Source organism: Anser cygnoides, chromosome 6 (assembly GCF_040182565.1).
Source record: "Anser cygnoides isolate HZ-2024a breed goose chromosome 6, Taihu_goose_T2T_genome, whole genome shotgun sequence".
Classification (NCBI taxonomy): Eukaryota; Metazoa; Chordata; class Aves; order Anseriformes; family Anatidae; genus Anser; species Anser cygnoides.
Window position 1 is genome coordinate 6,811,131 of NC_089878.1, and position 24,175 is coordinate 6,835,305.

The following is a 24,175-nucleotide window of genomic DNA, read 5'->3' on the forward strand; positions in this document are numbered from 1 at the left end:
ACTTGCTCTCAAATATGAGTGGAGGATGAATTGTTAAAACTAGTTTCAGTTTTAGGCTGTGAAGAGATTGTTTTAACTAGTGTGTGTGGCAAGGAAAACCTTATGAAAATTACAAATTGCAGAAAGGGTAAGGATGCAGATGGCTGAATTATCTTATGTTACTGCTTAAATAACAAGGAAGGGCACAGCAGTAACTCCATTTTTTCCAGTAGGAATTGTTTTCTGCCTGGTGCTTTAATATTGCAACCATCATAAGGAACACTTTATACTGACACTTTTTGGCATAGTGAAGGGAATTGAACAGCATAAGAGAGGTTTTTGTTGTTAACTAGATCTGCTCCAAAGCTATATTAGCACTATCAGTAGCTGAAGTAGTTGGGTTAAATTAACCTAGCCTCTTTTGGGGATTAAGATTACATAATGCAGGATTCTGGCTCCAGTAACATAAAGAGAAATTTCCCTGTTCAATTCAATATGGGCATAATTTAATTCCAGCATTTTCCATATCCTCTTCTTTCAAATATAGCAGGTCTTCTCATATGAAAGAAACAGTACTTCAGTCCTTCAGACCATGATTTTGTGCTACCTCTTTAATAAAGAGAAGAAAGGAGGGGAAGAGATGTTGTGTTCTTCCTCCTCAGTGCTCATAGTCATGCGAAGCAATCTGGTACTACCGGTGAAACTTTGTCTCTACTTTTATTAATTATTTTTCTTTTTATTTATATTGTAGAATTCTCTCTGAAGATGATGCTAGCAAAAATGAAGCAAGGTAACTGTTTACATACTAATCTCAGACTCTTATACAATAAGGTATTTAGCCTCTTTTGATAGGTTCTTTATGTTTGTTCCAAGCTGTCTCCTAATAACAACAATGCCATACTAAACTGAGTTATTATTTCTAATCTTCTTCGTCCATATTCATCAAAGACTTCAAGGACAATTGTGGTCACTGTGGTCAGACGCTTTTCCCTAAAACAAACATATTCTCTTTCTTCAATAATCAGAAAACTGTGATTATGCAGAGAATCAAACAGTATGCAGTTAGCCATAATGTGGAACTTTTTTATTGTGTGTTTGAGAATAATCTAAATACTCCCTCTACTGTTAGCAAAAATAGGAAAAATCACTCTGAAACAGAGCTGTTTCACATATTGCCTGTGTAAGAGATAACAGGATTAGTGTGGCCTCTCTACTCAAAAATGCAAGAGAGCAAATTTTCCTCTGCAGAACTACTGAGTGGGCAGACTGTTTTACAGAAATTTAAATGCCCAATGCTCAGACTTCCTAAGTAGCCAATGAAAAATGGCTAGGTCCTACCTTAAGCACTGAAAATCACCTGCTTGGAACACTGTGGGGTCTGTTGAGGTGTAACCCATGATCCTAACATGGATATTTAGGTCTGACACTTAGAGCTTGTGAAGACTTATTGCACGCCTCCTCATTCCACATTTGAGGCTTATCTGGATTGGGCCCAATACTGGTAGCCAGAGTTCTCCTTTGATTTCATCAGAAATCAACTCTTCTTTCACTGCTTACCAGGATCTCGCTCCTTCTCCTTACTTCCTATTGAACTGGTATGCATTTAACTCCCCATAGAAATACCAGTATTTGCATACACAGTTTGAAATAGACTAAATCATTTGTCTCTACTGAATGGTATTCTGGAATATTTTTATACTGAGATTATGGTTTTCTTTTCCCTTTTTCTACTCTCTCTCCTATTCTTAATGCATTGAGAAATCCTGGGTTTTATGCTATAGAAATTTTAAAAACTGATTTTCCATAGATGCTTCAGAAGTTTTGCACTGCTTCCTTTAATGTCTTACTCTAGTTCCTGCTTTTATTGACAAAAAAGAACATATTCAGTTAACTTTAGCTCATTACTATAAACACCATTACATATTTACTATTGTTCCCAGTAATGTATTCTTGAATATTAATCTGTGGAGAAAGACACGTCATTTAGAAGTGTAATACTAGTTTGTATGGTTAGGATTATACTGCTGTATTGTCTTCATGGCCTCTCTCTGCAAAAGTGGCTATAAAGGTTAGCTGTGAGCTCAACTTACTTGAATTTAATTTTCTCTTTCTGCAAGAACCACTTTAATATAAGGATTTTCAAAATGAGGAGCAAATGTTTTTATTTACATACCTTTATTTTCCACCTTCCTTTTTCAGTTAATATCTAATTTATTTATACTTTTTTTTTTTACTCTTATTTGACAATATTATGCAATATACTGGCAGAAAACGTCAGTTTTAATGAAAGATCAAAATTAAGCTATCCAGAAGCACTTAAATTAGTCAATTTCTTTAATATATGCAAGAACATTGTAATGGTTGAATTTTCCTTGATCTCTGAAAATGACATTTTGCTATTAATGAAGCTTTATAAAAAGTGAAATGCAAGATATTGACTGTTATTTCTTGGGAAAACTCAATTTATGAGCTATTATGATGCTTGATATGAGTATTTGATTTGTCTCGAACTTAGTAATATTGTTCGAGCAATACTTTTGAATAAGTATACAGTTAAAAATAGAGTTTGTAGGACAAACTTCTTTACTACTCCATAATCTACTCCAAAAGCATTAGGGACTTCAAAGTAATTGTTCTGTAGTCATTTTTATTAAAATGCACACTGTTTTAGTCTCACCTCTCTGTTAACTTTCACATATAAGGACTGCCTCATGTGTCACATCTGACACAACTGTTTTATATGAAGACTAAATATACTTTGCTAGTCAGCTCAGTAAAGTATCATATTTCAAAGTATGTACTAGCAAGAATTTGAGAATACCTCCAGATATATTTTATTATTTTTGTCATGATTTTCTTTTAAAATTATAATTAAGGAGAAAAAAAAAATGAGTACAGTGAAAAACAACATTTGAGGATCATTGTACAAAGAAGTGTTTTTCTTCACTGCCAGAAGCTGTGATATCATGCCTGGTTATTCAGTCAAATCATGTAGTATTAATTTATTAAAATTTTCTTCTTTGATATTGTAATTACAGAGCATGAACTAGGAACTGAGACTGAAAAGTGGTAGTCAGAATAGTTGTTCTGCCTTCTAGTTTCCTGTATCATTTTATAGCAGTAGACTGTCCCAGACAAAATGCATTGTTAGATTTCTGATAGAAAAAATAGAAATAGATTAAAAAAAACCCAACTATTTCCTTTTTCCTTCTATTTTAACAGTGTCTTCTGAGTCATTCACACCAACATTGGCTAAAACTACATAAATGGGAAGAATGTGTACTTAGGTTCAAATGATCCAGCTGTGATTTAATTTTATTTTTTTTTTTAATTCAGAGTTAAAACTAATGTTCATCTTAGAGCTTCAGTGTAGGAGGACAGCTAGAGGAGTCATCAGTACTCATTTTCCAAGGTACAATTGAATGGTTATTTGAAAAAAGAAAAAAAAAAAAGCAATAACAATGTCCTATAATGCTCTAGCACAGTATCGCAGTGTTATATATATAGAACAAAAGCAGTACACTAAAGCAGCAGTTATTTTACAATTGGTCTTTAGTCTAAAGATGCAGGTTTATTATATCAACTTTTTCCAGTTCTTTTGTTGTCTTACAGTGTGTTTTGCTTTTTTTTTTTTTTTTTCCTTCCCTCACCCTGTTCATCATTTACCATTGTTTGTAGAAAAGCCCGACTTCTGTTTTCATGAGAAAGACCCTGGAACCTGCAGAGGCTTCTTTTCCAGATATTTCTATAACAAAGAGACAAAACTATGTGAAATATTCAAGTACGGTGGGTGCCTAGGAAACCAGAACAACTTTAAGAGTTTGGAAGAATGCCAGACTACCTGCCAAGGCAACTGTAAGTTGTTGTCCTTGTTATTCTTAGCTTTATTCTTGTATAAACAACATTGTGTTTTGAAGGTAGTTGGCATGGGAAAAAAGGCAATGTAGGAGACTCCAAAGCAGCAATAATTTATACCTGAGATTAACACAATTATATATTCTTAAAAATACATACAAAAATAAGAAATATAAAGTAAAAAGGAAAAATATTTTTAAAGTGGTATGTACTGAATTTTAATCAATATTGCAGGACTCCTGCTGTTTTATTTTTCCCTGTCAAATACCTACATGCATTTTAATTCCACAGACCCCTGCAAAAATATATGTTAACCTTGTTGAACCTATTGTATAAAAGAAACATGATATTATTTTTTTGAAAATTGCATATTCTTTAATATATCTAAGTTGAAACAAATAATGAGTGATATATAATTTGAAACAGAACATTGAAAGTAATGCAGACAGATGCAGTAATTGAAGTGACATCAATTTTAAGTGAAGAAGGGACTTGGTCCAAAATGTGCTGTCTCCTGATTGTACGTTGATATTAGAGCACTGCATTTCTCCATTAAACTTGCTGTTAGAAAACAGATTTTATAAGCCCATTTTCTTGAGCAGAAATCTGGGGAAATATATTTTGAAATATATTGTGAAAATATTAAAGAAGGCAGAGACTTAACAGTAACAGAGATTATAAAGACAGGGAATGAAGAAGTGGACCTATTCAGGTTGCAGCCACATCACTAAGTCATCTTTTTCATTATTTTTCTTTTTAAATCTAAGATATGTTAGCTGTTTGGCCTTGCAATGTTATAAAAAGTTTATATATTTTAAGCCATACATCTGAATCTATTCCTTTCAAAACATGTCTTGTAAAGAAAAGCGGGATTTCTGTTTCTACTGTTTCCTTACTCTGGGTTGCTACCTTCCCACCAAAGAATCATGCAAAACTGGTCCTTCATCTGAATGATTTAGCCATGCAGTTTAGGCTATGAAACAGCCACTTAGACTAACCACAGATCATTCTTCCACTTCCTTGTCTTCCTAGTTCCTATGAATCTTTCTATATCAGAATACAGTAACCTTCCTAACTCTACCTAGCTTCTCAGAGCACTTAATTATATTCGTAGTTTAAGATACGTTTTCCCACCCAGAACTTCTGGACCCTTTTGCTTTGTTTTTTATCTAGTGGGGCTATTTCCAGGACAGTTTCAAGTGTCTTTTCAGTAAGGGGAACCTGAGCTCATTCATGTTTAGAACAGGAAAGACCCACTAAGGTTCCTTTTTCAAGGATTTTCAAAAAATACACGTATAGAGCCAAATGCTTTTCCCCTACCTTTTGCTGAAGCATTCCTTCCTGGGCTCTGATTCCATTTTTATCTTCTGGACTAAAAGTTGCAAAATGCTTTTTAAAAATTATTTTATCATTATTTTATTTTATTTCAATCTGAAATAACACCTAATTGTAAATTTGTGTGAATATCAAAGAAGGGAGCCATGGTTTCAACAGGCAGAAGTTTTTACCTTAGTGATACTGAAACTTTGATAGCAATTATTTTGTGGTTTTCCTCATTGCTTTCCATTCATTTTTCTTTTAGCAAACTTATTGCCAGATGCTCCAAGTGAAGATCATCCTAACACTGTGAACAGTAGCTCCCCAGAGGAAGAGCACAACCAGTTTCCCAGGATATTTGGTAAGAATTTGCTTTTGTTGTTTATAATTTTCCTTTTTTTGATGAAGCAGTCAGTCACTCTGAGGCTTGTCCATATAGTTTATTTGAGAATAGATATGTAAGTTGAAATACAGAAGTCTAATGAGCCAGTAACATGCAAACTAGCTTCACAGCCATTTTTTGTCAGTAATAATAAGTATTTCGAAAAGGGGTTATTATTGCAAAGGTTAGAATGTTTGCTAGTAATATAATAACAACCTCACCAGACCATATTTGATTTAAGTATTATATAAATAAAACTAAAGAAAAAAAAAAAATCCATCTCAAAATTGCTTCAGAATATGAGTTTCTTATGCCTTTGGGACTTGAGGGGACAAGGTAAATGGGTACCAATCATAGTTTACTTTCAGAACTTTGTTGTGTCTAGATAGCCTATCATTTATTGTTTCACCACCTTTTTTTTTCCTTTTAGTAAATTTGTTGCCAACTGCTCCAAATGAGAAGTCCAATATTATGAACAGTAGTTACCCAGAGGAAGAGCACAAGCAGTTTCCTAGGTTTTTCGGTAAGAATTTGTTTTTGCAGTTCCTAGGTCTCAGTCTTTTATGTGCACTCTGGATTTCCTGGGGGAAAATGGGTGGAAATGGAATATCTGAGACTAAAGAATGGGTTCCCATCTATGTCAATAGTTTCAATAAGCAGAGAAAGTCAAAACAAAAAAATATATTGCTACTTACAGATCTTCTATAGATATCAGAAAGTGGAATACTGATTACACTTTGTCCTCTTATGAAGGTATGTTCTTCCTGAAGGTCTGATAAACACAGAACTTTAAATACCGAAAGCAAAAGCAGTGTTGCAGAGTTGTTTTAGTCAAAATAAATCCTTTTCCAGGGCACTGTCAGAGCACTTAAAGTTCCTTTTACCCATTAAGAAAGAATTATATTTGGGTTTTGGAATATGGCGCAATATATTTATCATAATACATTTTCATTATTGTTAAGGTCATATTAAACTTAATTCATGGTTTGATTATAGTCAAGGTAAGTGTGAATGAATTTCATGTCTACTTAAAGGGATTTTTGCACAATTATGTAGTATAATGCAGATGAGGATCTGGACCTCTACTGTGGAGGTTTTTACAGTTTCTGCAGCTGGGGACTGTCCACTGTAGATTGCTGGTACTTGCTCACACTGTAAAGGGTGATTGAATTTGAGGCATATCATTTTTATGATCCACAGTTATGCAAGAGGAAACAAGAAACAGTTGGGAAAAGACTGAGCATTCTTACGAAGTATTTCTATTTGTCTTATTTTTGCATTTACACTTATTTGTACTTTTGGGGATTATGTGATAGTTTACAGATTCATCAATGCTTTTGTGTTTTATATGGTCTGTAGGATAATGGGCATGTAGGATAACATTCCTGTGCTCTTTGCTTAGAATTGTGTCTAATAAAGCTTGATTGTATGTTGTATTCTATTTATTTTGCTTGTACTATGATCACATGTACTGTTGGCTTGAGGTAAATTTCTGAGATAGCTGAATTGTTTACCACATACAAAACATTAAAATGACTGAATAAAAAACAGTAAGCCTCTTGGTAGCTTATTTTACTGAAAAATATTTGCATGACAAAAAGCCTGGTCGTAAATCTAGGGACATGAGTGCACATGTTCCCTGAAGGTTTCTACTCACAGTACGATCCCCCAGATTCCCAAAACAACTAGCCTATGCAAGCAAAGAGACGTTATTCCATGTGTTTTCTTAGAGGAAACTCAAAAAAAATGAAGGGTCCTTGGTTGTATCAGCAATAGTGAACTTTGTGGTAGAGCAGATTTCAGGAAAGAGATGAGGGTAGGAGGAAGGACAGAAGACTGGAAGGTTGGTGGAAAAAAGGCTGAAGTAACAAGGGTAGGTAGATTCAGTGTAACTGGATGGGTCAGGTAAGAAACATGACCTTGGAAGGACTGATGAGTTTCAGTGGAAAGTCTGAAGACCTCACAGTTCTTTCTCTGCAATATAACCTTTGTCTGTCTTACGCTAGCCTGCCTCATGCAGATACCTGCTGCGATTCTGTTTATCTGCCCATACCTTTCAGGCTGCTGGGATGGGCTAAAATCGTGTGTTTTGTGCAATCCCACTTCATGGCAATGAAACGGTAGGACCAAAACAGGCCACTATTTTCTCCACAGGGCATAGCTTCTACTCCTGCTGTTACTAGAGGCAGGAGTATTAATTGAAGTTGCAAGGTGGAGTTATTTCACACAAATGTGCAAAGTGACTCCCATCACCCTCTGGGAGGGAGGAGAATCTAGTTATGCACATGCAATATCAGAATGGACTGCTTGGGATGGAGTGGCTGATTCTCATCTTCTCAAGCACAGGTGAAATAGCTCATCTGCTACTGTAACGTGTTTTGTATATTGGGCTGGCTATGTAGCTTCTTTTCTTTTTTCTTTTTTTTTTTTTAAAAAATACATGACCAACATTAAAAAATAAAAAATAAAATAAAATAAAATTGCAAGGAGTTGTCCCTTATAGAATAACTTACCTTACAACTGAAATGCTATTTCCTCTTGATTTCAAGAAAAAAAATACATATTATTGGTGCTATGTATAACTTTGTCGTGATACCAGATTAGTAGATTTCCAACAAAGTTCTTGATCTTCAGAAGATTAAAGTCTTCCATGACCAAGAGAAACTAACTTTATCTGCATATAAACACAAGACTTCTAGTGTTCTCTGTCAGCAATGAACTTGCTGCAGAGAGCCAATATTGTTCTGGTCTTATTCTGCTATAAGATGTAAAACAATTTCTGGGGAAGTGAAAGTGAAGCCAAGAATCAAGACTTTCATTTTTAGATTAAATGAAGTGATCTATGGTACAAAATTGCAAGTGCTATATTCTACATTCAACTTGTGAAATCTAAGTGGGATGCAAGATCAAAAGTCGGTTTTCCACTCAGCGAGTTTGGAATGGCACACAGAAGCAGCTCCTGTTATTATTTCTTAGAGTCAGGGCCATATCTTTTGCTGATATAAACTGACACAACTATATTTGCTATAATGGATCTGAACCAATTTATACCTATAGAGTACTGTCAAGTGCAGATGACTCATTATTTTTGTAATAGCCTGTCTACTTGAGAAATCTTTTATTATCTCTCTGCTGTAACCAGAATGAGAAACTAAAGTCTGCATATAAAAATGTGGCAGTAAACCTGAAGTTTCATGAATGTCAAACACCTGTGTTTAGCAAAAAAGAATGCAGTAAGCATTGTATGCATCACTCATGAAGATAATTTCAAACTTCTTTTGTATTAAGATTATCAGTTCATTGTCACACATTCCAACCCCAGCTAAGCCTGAGGGAAAGCGGTTTTTGTTTCAAAGCACGTTTGAGATTATTTTTGATAAATGAATCCATGTCTGAATGTGCATGTTTCAGAGATTCCAATGTATGACCATATCATCTGTTTACATCAGAGAGAGGTTGTCTGGGATTCAAGGAAAGACAGTATTTAAAGAATTAAATCTTAAACCATGAACTTTAAAAGATCTCTAGGTAGCAGTGAAGGGTAAGATACACTAGTCTTTTTATAGGTAAGAACAATAGCCTTTTTTATTTATTGCCTGTTCATGGAATTAGTTTACCTAATTTTTCAGAGACAAAATATCAAATATTGTGGTTTTGGATCTCATTCTCTGACCAAAACAAAATCAGTCCGAACATCTACATCATCAACAGAAGAAGAGACAAATGCATCTACAGTGTTTTACTATAATAAAATGTGAAGCCTGTTTGAAAAGCTCCTGTAGAGATAGTGAGAGTTCCAGCTTCCAAACTCCACTTGAGATGGGTTCCAAGTTATTATCTTGATGGAGTTGCCATGTTTCTGAGGAACACTTCTTATTTCATTGTATCAGCAGTTTCCAAAAGAAAAGTTTACACTTGGAGAATGTTTGACTAATTCAGCTTGGAAGCTATTGTTTGTCGTTTGCCTATATGAATTGTAAATTCTTTTTTGCTGTGCCCATTTGTGACCTGACTTATGTCACGTATTTTTGGCAAATAATATGCATAGCAAATCCAAGGTTATGAACTTGCTATTGGATATTTAAAACCCATTTAAACGAGTTATTTTGGATAAACAGAATAGCTTGAGCACAAGGGCGAAGCCAGAGTCTTAAGGCCTGTTGCTGTCAATGTAAATACCACGTAGTTCCATGTATAATGAAATTAGAAAGTATGTCATGATACATTAATTTGGGGGCTCATAGGATCTAATGGATGTTAGCATGTAATGATTTATGTAATGTAACGAATAATACTACTTGCACTGTAAAAAATGTTATAGCTAAAATGCAATCTAAATTGAGAACTAAGTAAAGATAAAAGCAACATTCCTGTCTGAAGTAATCTTTCAATAGAGTTGACATGTTCACAGACCTTCATAGACATGTAATGATTAGATTAGGACAAAATAATTCTGATAGAGGAATGTGTATTTTTTGGCTTTTGTTTCTGCTGTTGTTTGGCTTTGTTTTTACTGTTTTCAGTGTGTACCCCTTCATCTCTGTGTAGTTCCGTGAGCTGTGGGATTTGCTTCCCCCCCCCCCCCCCAAATGTAGGATATAAAGGCATTTCAACAACTCTTAGAAAAGTAAGGTTGTAAAACCAAAACATTTGAGAGAGATACTCAAGAACAGGCATAATGTCAAAACTTATTGTAATATCATGTAAGCACAACATTAGAAGCTGGGGCTGAACAGAGAAAAATTACCTGGATCTAATGCTCCCAGTGACTATGTTAACACACTGGCTCACAGGCTTGGGAATGCCAACAGAGATGTTGGGTTGGGAATAAGACAGTACCTATTTTATGCTTACAGTAACTTGAAGTTAACGAATCTTTTAGTGGTCAGTATATTAAAATAAATTCACAATTTTCATGATTCTCAGCAGACCGGGAATAAAGTCATTTCATTTTTATTTTAATATACTGTTTTGTGGAAAAAAATGGCTGCTGTATGGCAGAATTAGAGTTTTGTTTTTTTTTTTCATGAGCTGTGTGCTTCTGTGAGTGCAAAGAATACGCAGATATTTTGAAAATGAAGATACAACTTTTAGAAACAGTACAATATAGATTCTGAATAACTTTCGGATGCCAGTCTGCTAGTTGCTTTATACATATGCAGATAGTCCTTATTCATCAGTTACCACAACACTTGCTCCTTGGCTCCAAAAGCTTATAATTGTTGTGAGAACTCATTCATTAGGGGACTTTGCAGTCTCTCTAGAAAATTCATACCAGACAAGTAATTTATATTACAAGTATATATTTAAATTCCATTATAATTAACAAACCTGAACCATTTGCCTCTTTCATTGCTGACAAGTCTATGTTGTTCTTTTTAAGTACACTAATTTTTAAGTTAAAATAGGTAAATATGTTTTTTTCTGTTTTTTTTTTTTTTTTTTAATGTTTTTCTTCAATGATGCTGAACATTTGTTTTGAAAGCTTATTTCCCCTCCAGCTAGAATCTGGGTGAAGTTATTTCTAGGCTCAAGAGTTCTTGGAGCCAATACCAAACATATTGCAAGTTTATTTAGCTACCATCTTCATTATGAATAAAGCAGTAGATTTAATATCATTGTGGGCACTTACTCTAGATCGAGATTGAATCTTACTCTTAAAATAATGTCACAGGTATCAAAAGAAACTAATTAGTACTCATGCTATAACTTGAAATTAATTTAATCTATCTTGAAATACCAGCTCATGACTCAGTTTTTGCTTTTACAGGATACTTTTTTGAGTAGTAGTACACTGTTGCTAATGTGGATTCAAATGTATTAGTAATTTAATTTTCCTGTCTTAGCTTTCCATAAATTACCTTTCTATTTCTGTCTGGGAAATTTTTCACAGTTTTTCACCACACTGGCTTATCAGTTATACTTAACAGACAAGCTTTTTTTCAGCAAGTATAATACATGCAAGACAAACAAAATGTAGCGTGTTCTTTTGGGATATTTTCTTGTCAGCCTATTGAATTGCCCAAGTTAATTCATAACTTCTTGCTTCCAGCAACTCAGCTGCTTCCCCCTTTTCTGAAAACAGGATGCCTTCAGCTCTGTTGTAACCCAAGTTATTCCCTAAAATTTTAACTCAGTCTTTCCTCTGAACCATGCTTTATGAATGCATAAAGTCCATTTATGCATTCAGATCTCAGTTACCTCAACTCTGCTACTTCTTGAAGGAAAATGGCATTCCTTTGTGTCCCTCATAACTGATGATTTAATGGCTCCCATTCTTGTTTTTTCTTCCTCTACAGCAGCTATTTGTCAGTTCTAATTTTGCATATGAGTTACTCCAGGGTGATAGGTGATGGAGTTTCTCCAGGGGTGAGCATGGGTGAGCTTGAACTTGTTCCAATTCCCAGGTACTTCATATACTTCAGGTTCATCTTCCAGCGTTTCAGTTCTCACACTCACTTTCAGCAACACTGAAGATCCAAAACATCAGGCTACTCCATGGAATGGTAAAAAGCTAACAGCAGCACTAAAGCACCAGCATCTCAGTTGTTTTGTGCACTTAACTCTTCACCCTTGATCCTCTTTATTCTGCGAGTTACAAACTTTTCCTTCATAATTGCTCAGTGTTTTCCAGTAGACCAAATTTTATTACTTAAGTCAAACTTTCTATATTCATGTGACAAACCTAATATTAATTTATTGAATCTTACATCAGAAATGCTGGATACTCTTACCTTGTATTTGATTTCAAAATGTCTAGCAGTAATTAGAAAAATTCACTTCATTATCATAAATATTTAACATATTTTTAAAGCTGTCCAAGATTAATTTATTTCACTCTGTGTTCTACAAGTAGCTCACTTGAAACTCCCCTAAGTGAATTTGAGTGCTATCTCCTACCACAGAAACAGCAATTTTAACACTAAATTTATAGGAAACAAACCTTGCTTTCATGATAAGGTTTTGTTGGCTTTTGGAATTCAAAGGGAGAATAACATTCGCTGTTATTTTTGGTAGTTATAACATGGCAGATGCTTATGTAAAATATCCTGGATTTTCAGAACAGAATTAAATTTGCCACTGAATTTCATATAAATTCTAATTTCTCAAAGCTTCAAATCTCATATAAAATATCAACATAACGGAAAACTGGTTAATGACGGTGTTGTCTCTAACCTTTTTTTTCCTGTTATTTCTAGAACCACCTGCTATCCCTTCTTTGTGCATGACTCCTATGGATAAAGGACTTTGTAGAGCTAAAGAGACAAGATTTTTCTACAACTACTCAACTGGAAGATGTCGCCCATTTCACTATAGTGGTTGTGGTGGGAATGAAAATAATTTCACCTCCAGAAAGTCGTGTTTGAGGATCTGCAAGAAAGGTATGGGAAATGATACTGCCACAGACTATCACAAGAGGTAAATATTATGCACTCTATGGGCTGAAACATTCTTGCAACTTTTGGTAGTAAGTATTGTCCTGATAAAATGTAATAGTTGAAAGTCTTAGCAAAGTGCAACTGGTAATCAGAAGAGAGCTAGAGAGAGAAGGATGGACGCTAAAATACTGTGTGCAAGAGCAGACATCTTGACCTTGGTCAGGCAAATGAAGACTAGGTAAGACAAAATGTTCTTTTTCCTCTTTTTTTCAAGAATATTTCTTGAAAACTAGATGTCTCATTTATGATTATCTTGGATGTGTTAGTCATACAGCATCTTAACTTACTCTTTCATTTTACCTTCAGGATTCATTAAAAATAAAGGTGAAAGAAGAGTAATAAAAATCAAGAAGAAGAAAAAGAAACTGTCAGTAAAGGTTTTGGAAGAGGAAAGCATCCCTGAAAGAATACAACTTTGATTTTTATGGAAATGGGAAGTAAACTGCTCTTCACCTGTGAATGAAAGCCTCCAGTGTACCCAATTTAAGTATATGTACTGTACTCATTATTTAGATTGCATATTATTAAGCTGTTTATGTTTTTATTATGTATGCCTCCTTTATGTTAATAAATATTACTTCGTACTTTGGAAAAGAGCACTTAAAATGTAGTTTGACTATATAATTGCTAGAGATGAAACAGGACAGAACAGGCTATGTGGGCGTAGAACTCATAACAATTAAAAAGTAAGCAAGATTCAAATTTACTTTATTTCCCCATTCTTTTCTGAAATCTATTTTGGTCCTAAAAAAGAAGTATAAGGCTTGTCAAAGAGTAATCGCTTGTCAAGCTGATTATTTCAATCTTAGATTAAAAGATGAGTCTACTGATAAAAAGAGGAAATAGGCAATGGATTTGTTTTAATCAGATTTATTTATTTTGGGTTATGCAAGCTAGATGCAACTCCACTGAAGTGCATAGAGTTAGACTTGTCAAATGAACGTGGATCAGAATTAACACACCAAAAACATAAAGAGAATGTTCAAGTTGTAAATGTGTGACACAATGTGACAGAAATTTACAAAAAATAAATAAAATATATTTGTTGGGTTCATAGATTTATCCTTGTTACTGAAGTAGACTCATGGCTTGCAAGTTAATCATTTCTGGAAATATGTATTCTTGGGAAAAAAAAAAAGGAACAAAACCCATTCATAGATGAAAAAATCAGTATAGTTGCTTTAGTGGTAACGGTACATTTCCTCTCCCGTTGACTTTAAGTTTGTTTATCGGGGGGGGGGGGGGGGGGGGGGGGGGGGGGGGGGGCGGGTTCTTTTGCTTCTGTTTGTTTTTGGTTTCTTGTCATTGTGGGTGGTTTTGTTTGCTTTAAGACTGACATGAGATAGTGGTTCAGTTCTTGTCCTTCTCCCAGGCACCTCTCTGATCTGGGTAGATCTTTTCTAACAAGATATTTTTCTTAAAGGAAAGAAAAAAGAAAAAAGTAGTTGGTTTCCTGGTAAGGTTCACAGAAATGCCCTGCTGCCTATAAAACAGAAGATAGAATACATTTTTCAAAAATATCCTTCTATCTTCTTTGATGCTGAAAATCTTTTTTTAATGTATCATGTTTTCTGTTTGTGCTTAAGACTACTGAGGATACTTACACTGCTGTTTGTGAGAGGCAATGTGAAAATACATATCTGAAATAGATGTGAGGGGCTCAGACACTACAGCAAGGAGCAAGGACAACAATGACAGAATAATACATGATCTGTTGGACTAACCTGCCTTTGCCTGAGCACTACAAATTGCATGTGGTTTCAGAAAGCCTCTGGGTTTTTTATATACCCAGTGAACTTTGGACTAGCTCCACAAAAAGGCTAACCTTATTGCTGAAAATTAAAGCATTTATGCATTCTAAATATCTGAGGGGGTAAGTAAAAGTTTTTTATGCAGAAATTCTTATTTCTGGTGCCTAAGTCCTTTCATGACTCTCTTAATTTATGATCTACTAAGTGTGATTTGAAAAATGCTCATGAATTTGAAGTATAGACTAAAATATACTTATGTAGAGTCTTGCCATATGAAATGTAAGAGCACCACAGACTTAAACTGCAACAACAATATGAATCAGACAAGTGCATTTCTGACAGAGGAAACCTATAAACTCCATTTAGACACTTAGACACTGCTAAAGACTTGCAGTGTCAGTTCTTCGCAAAACTAATTTGGTGCAAGTGTCATTACCTACTACGATCAATTCCAGCTTGATGCCTTCCAGTTCTAGTTCACTGTTTTTATTGACCTTACTCTCCAGGTATCCTCTGTACTTCATAGGCTAGGAGTCGAGTCTGTAGTTGTGAGATGCACCACACAGGAGCAGAGCAGGAGGTTAAATACTTGGGCCAGCCAGCATTTGTCATTGCAGATAAGTGGAAAGCCTGTGGTTTAAACTGCTCCTAGGCCTTTCCACTTGAATTAGCACAGTACTGCACATTGCCTCCTAAAGCAGAAGCTGCTTGACGCATGCTAGGTACAGGAGGTGGAAGCCTTACCAGTGTGCTGAACACCCCATTAATGCCACAGTTACCCTGTTTCCGCATTGACTCTGGCATGTGTCTGCCTGGCTAAGAATGCAGGTAAGTTCACAGGTGTCTGGACCTTTGCTTGTATAAACTTTATGATGAAGGCAGTAAATATATCTAATCTTCCAGTCTTAGTCATTAAAATTTCCTGTGGACTGCTGGTATTACAATTTAAGTAATCACTAGATATAATTTAAGTAATCACTAGATAGCGTGATGTACTTAGGAGTGGAGACAGAGCTGAATTTGGTGCGACTGCTTCTCCAGCAGCTTAGGGAATCAGTAAGGATATTGGTTTCAGATTAAAACAAGAGAGAGTGCCAAGTGCTGCTGGATAAGTATCACATTTACAACAGCCTCCTCCTGTCACTGGTCTCTGGCAGAGAGGCAGGGCTATCCTAAACACCACATTAAAATCCTCTTACAAAGATATGTGGTATTCCCTAGCATGATTTTGAGGTATTTGAGCATGATTTGCATTAAACTAAAACCTCTTTTAGAGCTTTCATGTGAAAGAGAATGAAACTTGTTTTTTTAGCAGCAGGAGTACAACATTCAGATAACTCCACTATTTATTTGAATTTGCATTATTGGCAGCATTTCTTCGTTATAGAGAAAGTGTTTTTTCTCAGCATCAAGCCCAAATAGAGATGGCTGGGCAGAACTGTTTCTCACGAACTGTCCTCTGCCCAGCTTCAGTGGCTGTGACTGCAGCTGTAAACCTCGCATTGGTTTTAGATGAGATGGGACTCTGAGCCTTGTAGGGTTTAGGAGCAAGGGGAAGAGGGCTGCCCATAGTGTCTCTTAAAGCAGCCCACCAAAAAGACTGACAATTATTAGGGTTTGGTTTTATGAGATTATAACCTAGAATGATGATCTTTCTAAAAGAGAATATTCTGAATGAGACAGTAGATATGCCCCATCCTTGGAAGTGCTCAAGGCCAGGCTGGATGGGGCTTTAAGCAACCTGGTCTAGTGGAAAGTGTCCCTGCCCATGGCAGGGGGGTTGAGCTAGATGGTCCCTTCCAACCCAAACCATTTGATGATTTAAGATATCAGTACATATAAAAGAATGGATGCATTTGTTTCTATACATATTGCCATTTGTTTGTACATAAATCATCCTTTCTGTCCCTGCAGAAACCTGGCTGTGTGGCTGCTTCCCAATTCTAAGTCTCCTGCTTGCAGAGCTCTCCTGCAGACTAACAGGTTCTCCTCGCTGAGCATGCTCTGTTGCTCTGTGCAGTCTTTTCTTCCAGAACTGCTGTAGCTAGGAGAGGACTAACAGGTACTCCCCCATGCTCTCTTACCCCGTAGTTACACAGTAGTAAGAAACTTTGCATGCATTCATTTTTTAGTAACAGAGATTAAACAAATGATTCTGTGATTCTGTGAAATGATTAGTTGGGGAAACTCTTCTGTCATTGCTGAGACAGAAAAAGACTACAAAGTTATGGCATCTCAGCATAAATCAACTCTACTAACCAAGAAACCATTAGAAAGAGATTTATCTTTTAGACTTATTATGTAGAGTTCAGTGAGGAAAAAACAACAACAACAAACAAGCAAACAAACAAAAACTGGCACGTTATAGACAATAAAACAACAACAACATCAAACTGATTAGATTATAATCAGAAGTTTGGTGGAGGTACTGGGTTTGGTCACCATACCAGTTATCCATCTCAGTCTTTGTTATCTTGTTTTTGTATAGCTCTAAAATGCATTGAATTAGTTTTTCATGTAAAAAGGCCAAACTGAAGTGTGATCTGATTTGCATCTTCATTAACTCCACAAGAAATTATTTTTGTATCCTTCTCATTCATTCAGTTCTTGTCATTCTTGTATCTTTAATATCTGCAGAACAACCACATGCAAGAATATGAAAAAGATCTGTGCATTTCTCAAAGACAGGTCAAGGATGAATGGAGTAGGGGAACAGTTGGGCACAAGGAAAAGATAGGGAATTAGATGTCAGAATGGTGAAGACGTTAGAACATAAAGCTATGCTAACAAGTTACCAGTGACTATGTGCATTTCCAGTCAACTAGAGACCCTTCACCCAGTCATTTCATTCCAGATTCTGCCCTCGTTGCTTTGGAGGAAATACGCACATTGCCGTGAAATTTCTCCCACATTGTATGATGGGAGCCAACAAGTCAATGAAGTTACAGAGATTTGATGAATTTCCATGTATAACCTGGTGTGTGCCCTGGGTCCATTCTGGTGATGAAACAATATGTCTTTGAGAAATAATCTAAAGTCTTTTGACTCATCCTTTTTTCCTCCCATTTTTTATGGGCATGCCTTTTTTTTTCTTTTAACCTTTGTTACCTAAGTCCTATCCCTTCCTTTTCTTTTCTTTCCATTTCCATTGAAACCAGAATTTCTCCTCATATCTCCAGTCCAACTCCTTTTTCAAAACTGTTAACATTTATTTAGAGTTTGGGAGTCTTTGTCCTTCTAGAATCTACCTTTGGAACATTTTCATGTGGATATACGGGTGATGTTTCATCACCGCTCTCTTTTAGTAGTATCTGCTGAGAAAGAATCCTGTTTGGATATATAATATGGGTATTAAGTGTTTAAATATGAACTCTAGTATTTTATTCATGGGCAATATATGACCAAGCGTCAGAAGTTTCTTCAGTTTTGTTTATCCCATGGTCCCCTTGAACCCATGGCACCGACACGTCGGAATTTGCTCACCAAGGTTTTTTTCACGGGACGCTCATCATCCACCGCCTGTGCGAGAGGTGGGCAAGGCGGCCTGTCCCGGGGCAGCCTCGCGTCTGGAGGAGATGCTCGGAGGATGCGTTTAGATGCGGGTCCAGGGCAGGGAAGAGGAAAGGAGAGGCGAGGCGATGCGGGCGGCAGGGCCTGGCAGGAGCAGCCCGGCCGCTGCGCTCCAGGTGGCAGCACCGCGCCGCCAGGGGGCGCCGCTCCCGAGTCCTCGGGCAGGTGCGGGGCTGCACGGCCCGGAGCCCCCCGGGCACAGAGGGGCCCGGCCGGGAGGAAAAAGGGGGAAAAACACCGCCTGGCCTTGCAGCCCCTCCGTCAGCCACAGAGAGACCTCCCTCACTAGCGCAGCGCTGCAGAGAGGGGTTCTCAGCTCATCAGGAGTTGTCCCATTATAAGCAAAACTATATTTATCCCTCAGCTTCTGAGATCAGATCAAAACTCGTGGTAAGAGGTGGAATTAGTATTTTATCTTTTTTCTTCGCAAGGTTTTAAGCTTTGGTTAAAGCACAGTCTGTCGTGTTCATTTAGATCCCTTTTGAACGGCTCTCGCCCACGCTGTTGATAAGCAGGGGAGCTGGTACGGGTGTCATTTACATGCCTTTCAGCCAGAAAAAGGGGGAGCTGAGGCAGTGTGGGGGCCTCCCGCGTCTTTGAAGTGCAAATTGCACCAGCTGAGATGTCTCAAATACCTGTTGAGTAGGAGTAAGAAAGTTCCAGTGATAGCTAAATAAGCAGAATATAAGAATTTTGAAGTTAAAAAAAAACAACAACAAAAGCCCACACAACTCTACTGAACTTGACATGCCAAATCAAACATGGCCTATGTAATAAATCTCTCTAGTTAATTCAGATGTTGAGCCTGTCTTGAACATGTGTGCTTAGCTGGCATATATGGATCATTTTCTAGGCTATAGTGTATAGTGTACTATATTGCAATCTCTTGCCCAGACCTAATCGGTCTAAAATACTGCAGCCAGGCTCACTTCTGATGAGATTCCACTGCCTGAATTTCATCATTGTTCAGAATCAGATCTAATCCCCATCTAATTTCTGTTTACATTGCTTAGGGAGTTAGAGTGCCAGTTCTTAGTTCTTCACTGATTATAAAACTCAAAAATTCTCTCGGTGAAGTATGGTCCTAGAAGCACCAACATTCACGTGCCAAATGAGTATTAAAGTCATGTGCCTGCTCTTATAGTGATCCTAGATTGTGATTTCACCATTCATACTGTCTGGTGGTCGTATGGACTTAAAGTACTCCTGCCCCTCTTCCTCTCTTTCAGTCACTCCTGACCTGCTTTTTTTTTTTTTTTTTTTTCCTTTTGGTTTGTTTTGGGTTGGGTTTTGGTTGGGTTTTTGGCCGTTTTTATCTTTGGAGAAAGGATTTTCAATGGCAGGACAAGTTCCCTCACCCAGTTCACATTCTATGAATGTTTCTGCTGGTAAGACAATGGATTGACAACACGTAGCGAGAAGCAAGCAGAAATACTTCAGCTTGTTTCGTGAGCGAGTTAAACGGTTATCATTTTGATGAACACTTACTTACAAAACCATTACATCCGGGGACACGTTCCATACAGATTCCTACTGTTAGAGGTGTTTCTAGTTAGTATTTGAGCTTACTGCTCCATAAACCTGCATTTGTCCAGCACAGCATGCCATGTGTGCACAGCAACTGTATTGATTTGGAAAGCACACCTGTGTGTAGCACAGGTACCAGCTGTGCAAAGAGCAGGTAATGAGTGCCCTCAGGGAAACACTTTCAGGTCCTGATGTGAACTTCTTGAAGCCAGTGTAAGGATTGTCACCAATGCTGCTTTGTCCTCAGTTGTGGCAGTTTTTAAAGCAGGCAGCTGGTACCTGATGCCCTGAGATCAGGGGCATTTCAAAACGCAGTTGGGACTTCTGTGCAGCATTCCCCTTCCTGCTGCCTTTTCTCCACCCCCGATACTTCAAGGGTTTATTTACCTAAGCATAACATTTCCCCTGGGTATAAAACGAAGCGGTACTTCCAAATTTAAGCAAGTGCCTAAGTTCAGCTCGATTCTGAGCCGCAGCACAGCTTTGGCTGTGGAAGCGTGCCTCCGTGCGGCTTCTCAGCCCTGCCAGCTGGGCAGGAGCAGCCCCTCTCCTTGTGGCGGAGAGGGGCTTAGCTCTTACCCTGCGCACTGCCCCGGAGGGGCTGAATCCCACCTCCCGATTCTGCCACCCTTCCCGCGGCTTCTGCATCCCCCCCGGAGCTCCTCGCCTTGCCGGGGCCGTGCCGTCGGAGCCGGAGAAGCCGAGGCGAGGCGGGCTGCGGGCGGGGTCTGGCTGATGTAACAGGAAGCCCCGCTGGCTGCCTGCCGCCGCTCCCCGCTCCCCGTCCCCAGCTGAGCCGCTCCTGCCGCTGCCCGAGCAGCGCCGCGCTCCGCTGAGCGCCACTGCCCCGCAGCCAGCGGCACCAGCGGGCTGCCAGCCGCGGGGAGAGGCGGCGAGCCGAGGCAAAGCCAGCCAGAGCCCACCGGAGCTGAGCCTGGTGAGTACGCAGTACGTGGTTTTTTTTTTTTTTTTCCCTTTTCTGTGCCGACCCAAGGGATCCGGGTTTAGCTCTGTTGCGTGCTTTTCCCTGGGGTCTGCGGGGAGAAAGGGGTAGGAGGAAAAGCCACCTTCATTTGTAAGCGCTGCGCTGGTTTTGGAAGTAGTGGTGCTTTATAGATCCTGGAGGAAGTGATCAATGGTAAAGAGGGGGAAAGAGAGAGAAAAATACCCTAATCAGCACTTAAAGGATTCTGCCTAAAACCATAATATTAGCTAACCAAATTTCTGTCGTTGCATCTGGAGAGAATTAGAGACATATGGGTTTGAAAAGGGTCCATGAGACTAATTCAATACAACTGGAGCTCTTTCAAGAGAGGACGAATTAGGTGATAAACTTGTTTAAATTTTCTTACTGAACATTCCTTTAATCTTATTGACGTTATTATACCGGAAAGAGATCATATTTGAGTTATTTCATAATTAGGTTTTGCGTTGTAATTACATGACTGAAAAGATGAAGCTCCTGTTTTGTCTGGGCTTCCTATTTGCTTGAGAAAAAGTTAGCTTGACTTTAGTGCTTGTGCGTGTGCTGGGGTCTTACTGCTGAGATTTTTCCCACACGTACCAAACTGATTTATTGAGGGGTGGCTGTCTACTATATCATTGCCTTGAGAAACTATTGGCCGGGGGGAAGAGTGTGGTTCTGTGCTTTCCAGTACAGAGTTAAGAGGGTCATGCCACTTCTTCATCTTTCCAAAGCTGATGCAGTACCGTCATTTTTTACAAGTCCGCTTTTGTTATTGTGACGATCCCTTTTGCTACATGTAGTCATTTGCCTGTCTGTGTAAGCAATGGATCTGCGGAATCAGGGAATCTTATTTCTGAAAGATAGTTAAGAAACAATGTAAGTTTTAAATCACACTTGGATTTGATCTGCAGTGATTCATTTAGTCATCCGTATATTTCTATAGGGGCTGAGATTGAAATAAAAATAGCTGATTTTTTGTTGCTCTCTACCTTAAAGAGTCATGCCAAATGTGTTGGGGCCAGATTTTGCTCCTACAGTTGTGCAAATGACAAGTCTTTCCAGTCATATTGTGCATCCTGGGGATCTTGTCATTCATTTACCGTAATAATGTGTACAACAATTTAAAGCTGTTCAGACTGGTAATGTGCTAAAAGCCTGATTGTTGTGCTCTGAGGTCCTTTCAGTGGGTTGAAAGAAGACACGCTAGTTCTGGATAAATGTGAATGAGACCAGATTTGAATCTGTGTGTTTCCTTTCAAAATACCTGTGCTGCTACACTGTCTGAAATGCTCATCTAAAAGTAATGATTGGTATTTCCATGGTATTTATTTCTGCAATCTACGTATACTGTCAATAGCTTTGCTGCATCAAATCTCAAAATCTTTACCTAGCTTCAAAAATCTTCAGCACCAAAGGCACTTGGTGATACTAAATCAAACAAGATGGCACTCGAAGAAGAAAATGTTCATCTCGTTTTAATGATTGGTGCAGTAGGAACTATGGTCTTCAGAAGTATTTCAGCTAGATGATTAAAGTTCTTGTCTTATGCTCTTCTCAGGTAACTGGTTTAGGTTTTGGTGGCACTGCCTACATGTGAAGTGTTAGACATGTATGTATTCTGATGCCAGAATCCAAGTATTTGCAGACAAAGCAAAGACAATGACAGGGTGATGATGTTGAACAGTTTGACTGCGTGTTTTAGCGTGCAAAACTGAGTACCTGAATATATAGCTTGGTTTGCAAGTTCACGAGTTGCATTATGTCTGTCCTGTTCAAATGTTGCTGTACTCTGAATTCCTGATCAGCTGGAATCTTGCTCTTCATTAAGAAATGTAATGTTTGTCCCTTCGAATAGACTTTTCCTGATACAGGCACAATTGTTGAAATCCTGACCCGCTAAGAGCCAGTGGGAATTTTTCCTCTGACTGTCAAAGGGCAGGATATTCCTCAATGTGGGTATTTTTATTGAAGGGATTATTTCATGTGGTTACAGACATTATCCATCCAGTAACTGACGTACTGTGATCTATTGGCAGCTGTGCTTTTGATAACTTCCATCATTTTTGAATGCTCAATCTGTAAAACACAAATCTTCACGTCTTGTTCTTGGTGACTAGTGACTTACCTGGCTAAATAACAGGGTCTACTCGAGGAGAGCAGTATCGTTCTGTGGGCTATCTGAGTACTGTGATCCACCTTTAGACAAGGATACAGGTAAGAACAAAACCAAGGGAAGAAAAGCACTGATATATTTCTTTTGCCGCTAATATAATTACTTAGTTCTATGTTCTGTGCATTCCAGTAAATCGGCTTCTTCCAACAGCACTTCTAGCATGTGCAAGAGCTGGGTAGGACTGGGCCATCAAGAGTCTATGAAATCACACAGATAAAGGATTCAAACCAGTTCAGTCATTTGGAAGGAACTATTGTTATCAATATGTTTTTAATAACAAAATGTACACAGTGATACTTGAGAAGTATATATCTAATCACTCCTTTGGTCATTACTGGTCATAGCATTAGCTATTATGAAGGAAACTGGTGGAATTTCTCCAGTGAGAGGTCCGAGTCTGAAGTTAGGAAACAAATAGAATTTCTCTTTAAGAAGTTGTTCCCATCTGTTCCCAACGTGTTTACAGTGTTCTTGATCTACTAGCAAAACTCCTTCTGTGCTTCTGATCAGCAGCCACTCCGACAGAGCACGTCCGCAGTACGGGCACTACCGCAGTGTTAGGGCCCCCTCTGTTGTGAAGGCGTCTGTAGCTCTGTCATTGGGTTTCAAATATCGGAGTTGCCTCAGCTGAGCTTTACGCTCACTTAGTTGCTCATGTAACTGTTGTAGCAAATTGTCAGAACTCTGGAGTTTACTATATCCTTATATTAATTTTTTATATTAATTTTTTATGTAAGTATGTGCAATATATCTATCTTGTGCCATTTTTTTTTCTTAATGTGCCAGCTAAAGAGGGAATATGCATGTTTTGAAGGAGACTTAGAAAGTAAGTCTTAAACCTTATTCTTCGTTTAGAAAGCTGTGAATCATGTCAGCTTTTTAAATTGAACACATTTGAATGTTGTTTTAATATTTAGAAGAAAAAGGAGAAAGCAAGCCTTTTTTTTTTCATTTTTTGTACTCATGTTGGCAATGCTAGTGTGTTGACAATATCAGCATAAAAATTAAAAGACATTCAGTGTAATGCATTGCACAAAGAGCAGCAGAAATTAGCCTGTTACTTAGTTTCAGGGAGAATTCCCCAGCCAGTGCAGTACAATGCAAGGTCTTCTTAATATGTTTATTTCCATTATTTTCTTTCAGCAGCATTTTTTTCTATTTGTTCTATTTTAGAACCAAGACAAAACTGGAAGGCTAAATTTTAGCATTTTCATT

General features: G+C 37.7%; 2 protein-coding genes across 10 annotated transcripts in view; both read left to right on the plus strand.

The window, feature by feature from the left end:
* TFPI (tissue factor pathway inhibitor) overlaps nt 1-14,026 on the plus strand; it is a 74,723-nt gene extending 60,697 nt beyond the window's left edge. For 5 of the 7 annotated variants that reach the window (XM_066999701.1, XM_013178776.3, XM_066999702.1 and 2 more), the window contains 6 exons: nt 731-769; nt 3,658-3,834; nt 5,417-5,512; nt 5,964-6,056; nt 12,733-12,915; nt 13,279-14,026. In XM_066999701.1, the coding sequence (XP_066855802.1) occupies nt 731-769; nt 3,658-3,834; nt 5,417-5,512; nt 5,964-6,056; nt 12,733-12,915; nt 13,279-13,391 (701 nt within the window). In that variant the 3' untranslated portion in view covers nt 13,392-14,026. Of the gene's footprint in view, nt 1-730; nt 770-3,657; nt 3,835-5,416; nt 5,513-5,963; nt 6,057-6,733; nt 10,869-12,732; nt 13,151-13,278 lie in introns of those variants that run through there. The other 2 variants (XR_001206145.3, XM_013178777.3) reach the window with 2 other exon arrangements.
* Nucleotides 14,027-20,465: 6,439 nt separating this feature from the next.
* CALCRL (calcitonin receptor like receptor) overlaps nt 20,466-24,175 on the plus strand; it is a 61,807-nt gene continuing 58,097 nt past the window's right edge. Inside the window, exon 1 of one of the 3 annotated variants that reach the window (XM_048058322.2) lies at nt 20,466-20,757. Coding sequence is in view for 1 of the 3 variants with exons in the window: in XM_066999697.1 (XP_066855798.1) it covers nt 21,096-21,145 (50 nt within the window). In the remaining 2 variants the exon portion in view is untranslated. Of the gene's footprint in view, nt 20,758-20,864; nt 21,146-24,175 lie in introns of those variants that run through there. The other 2 variants (XM_048058321.2, XM_066999697.1) reach the window with 2 other exon arrangements.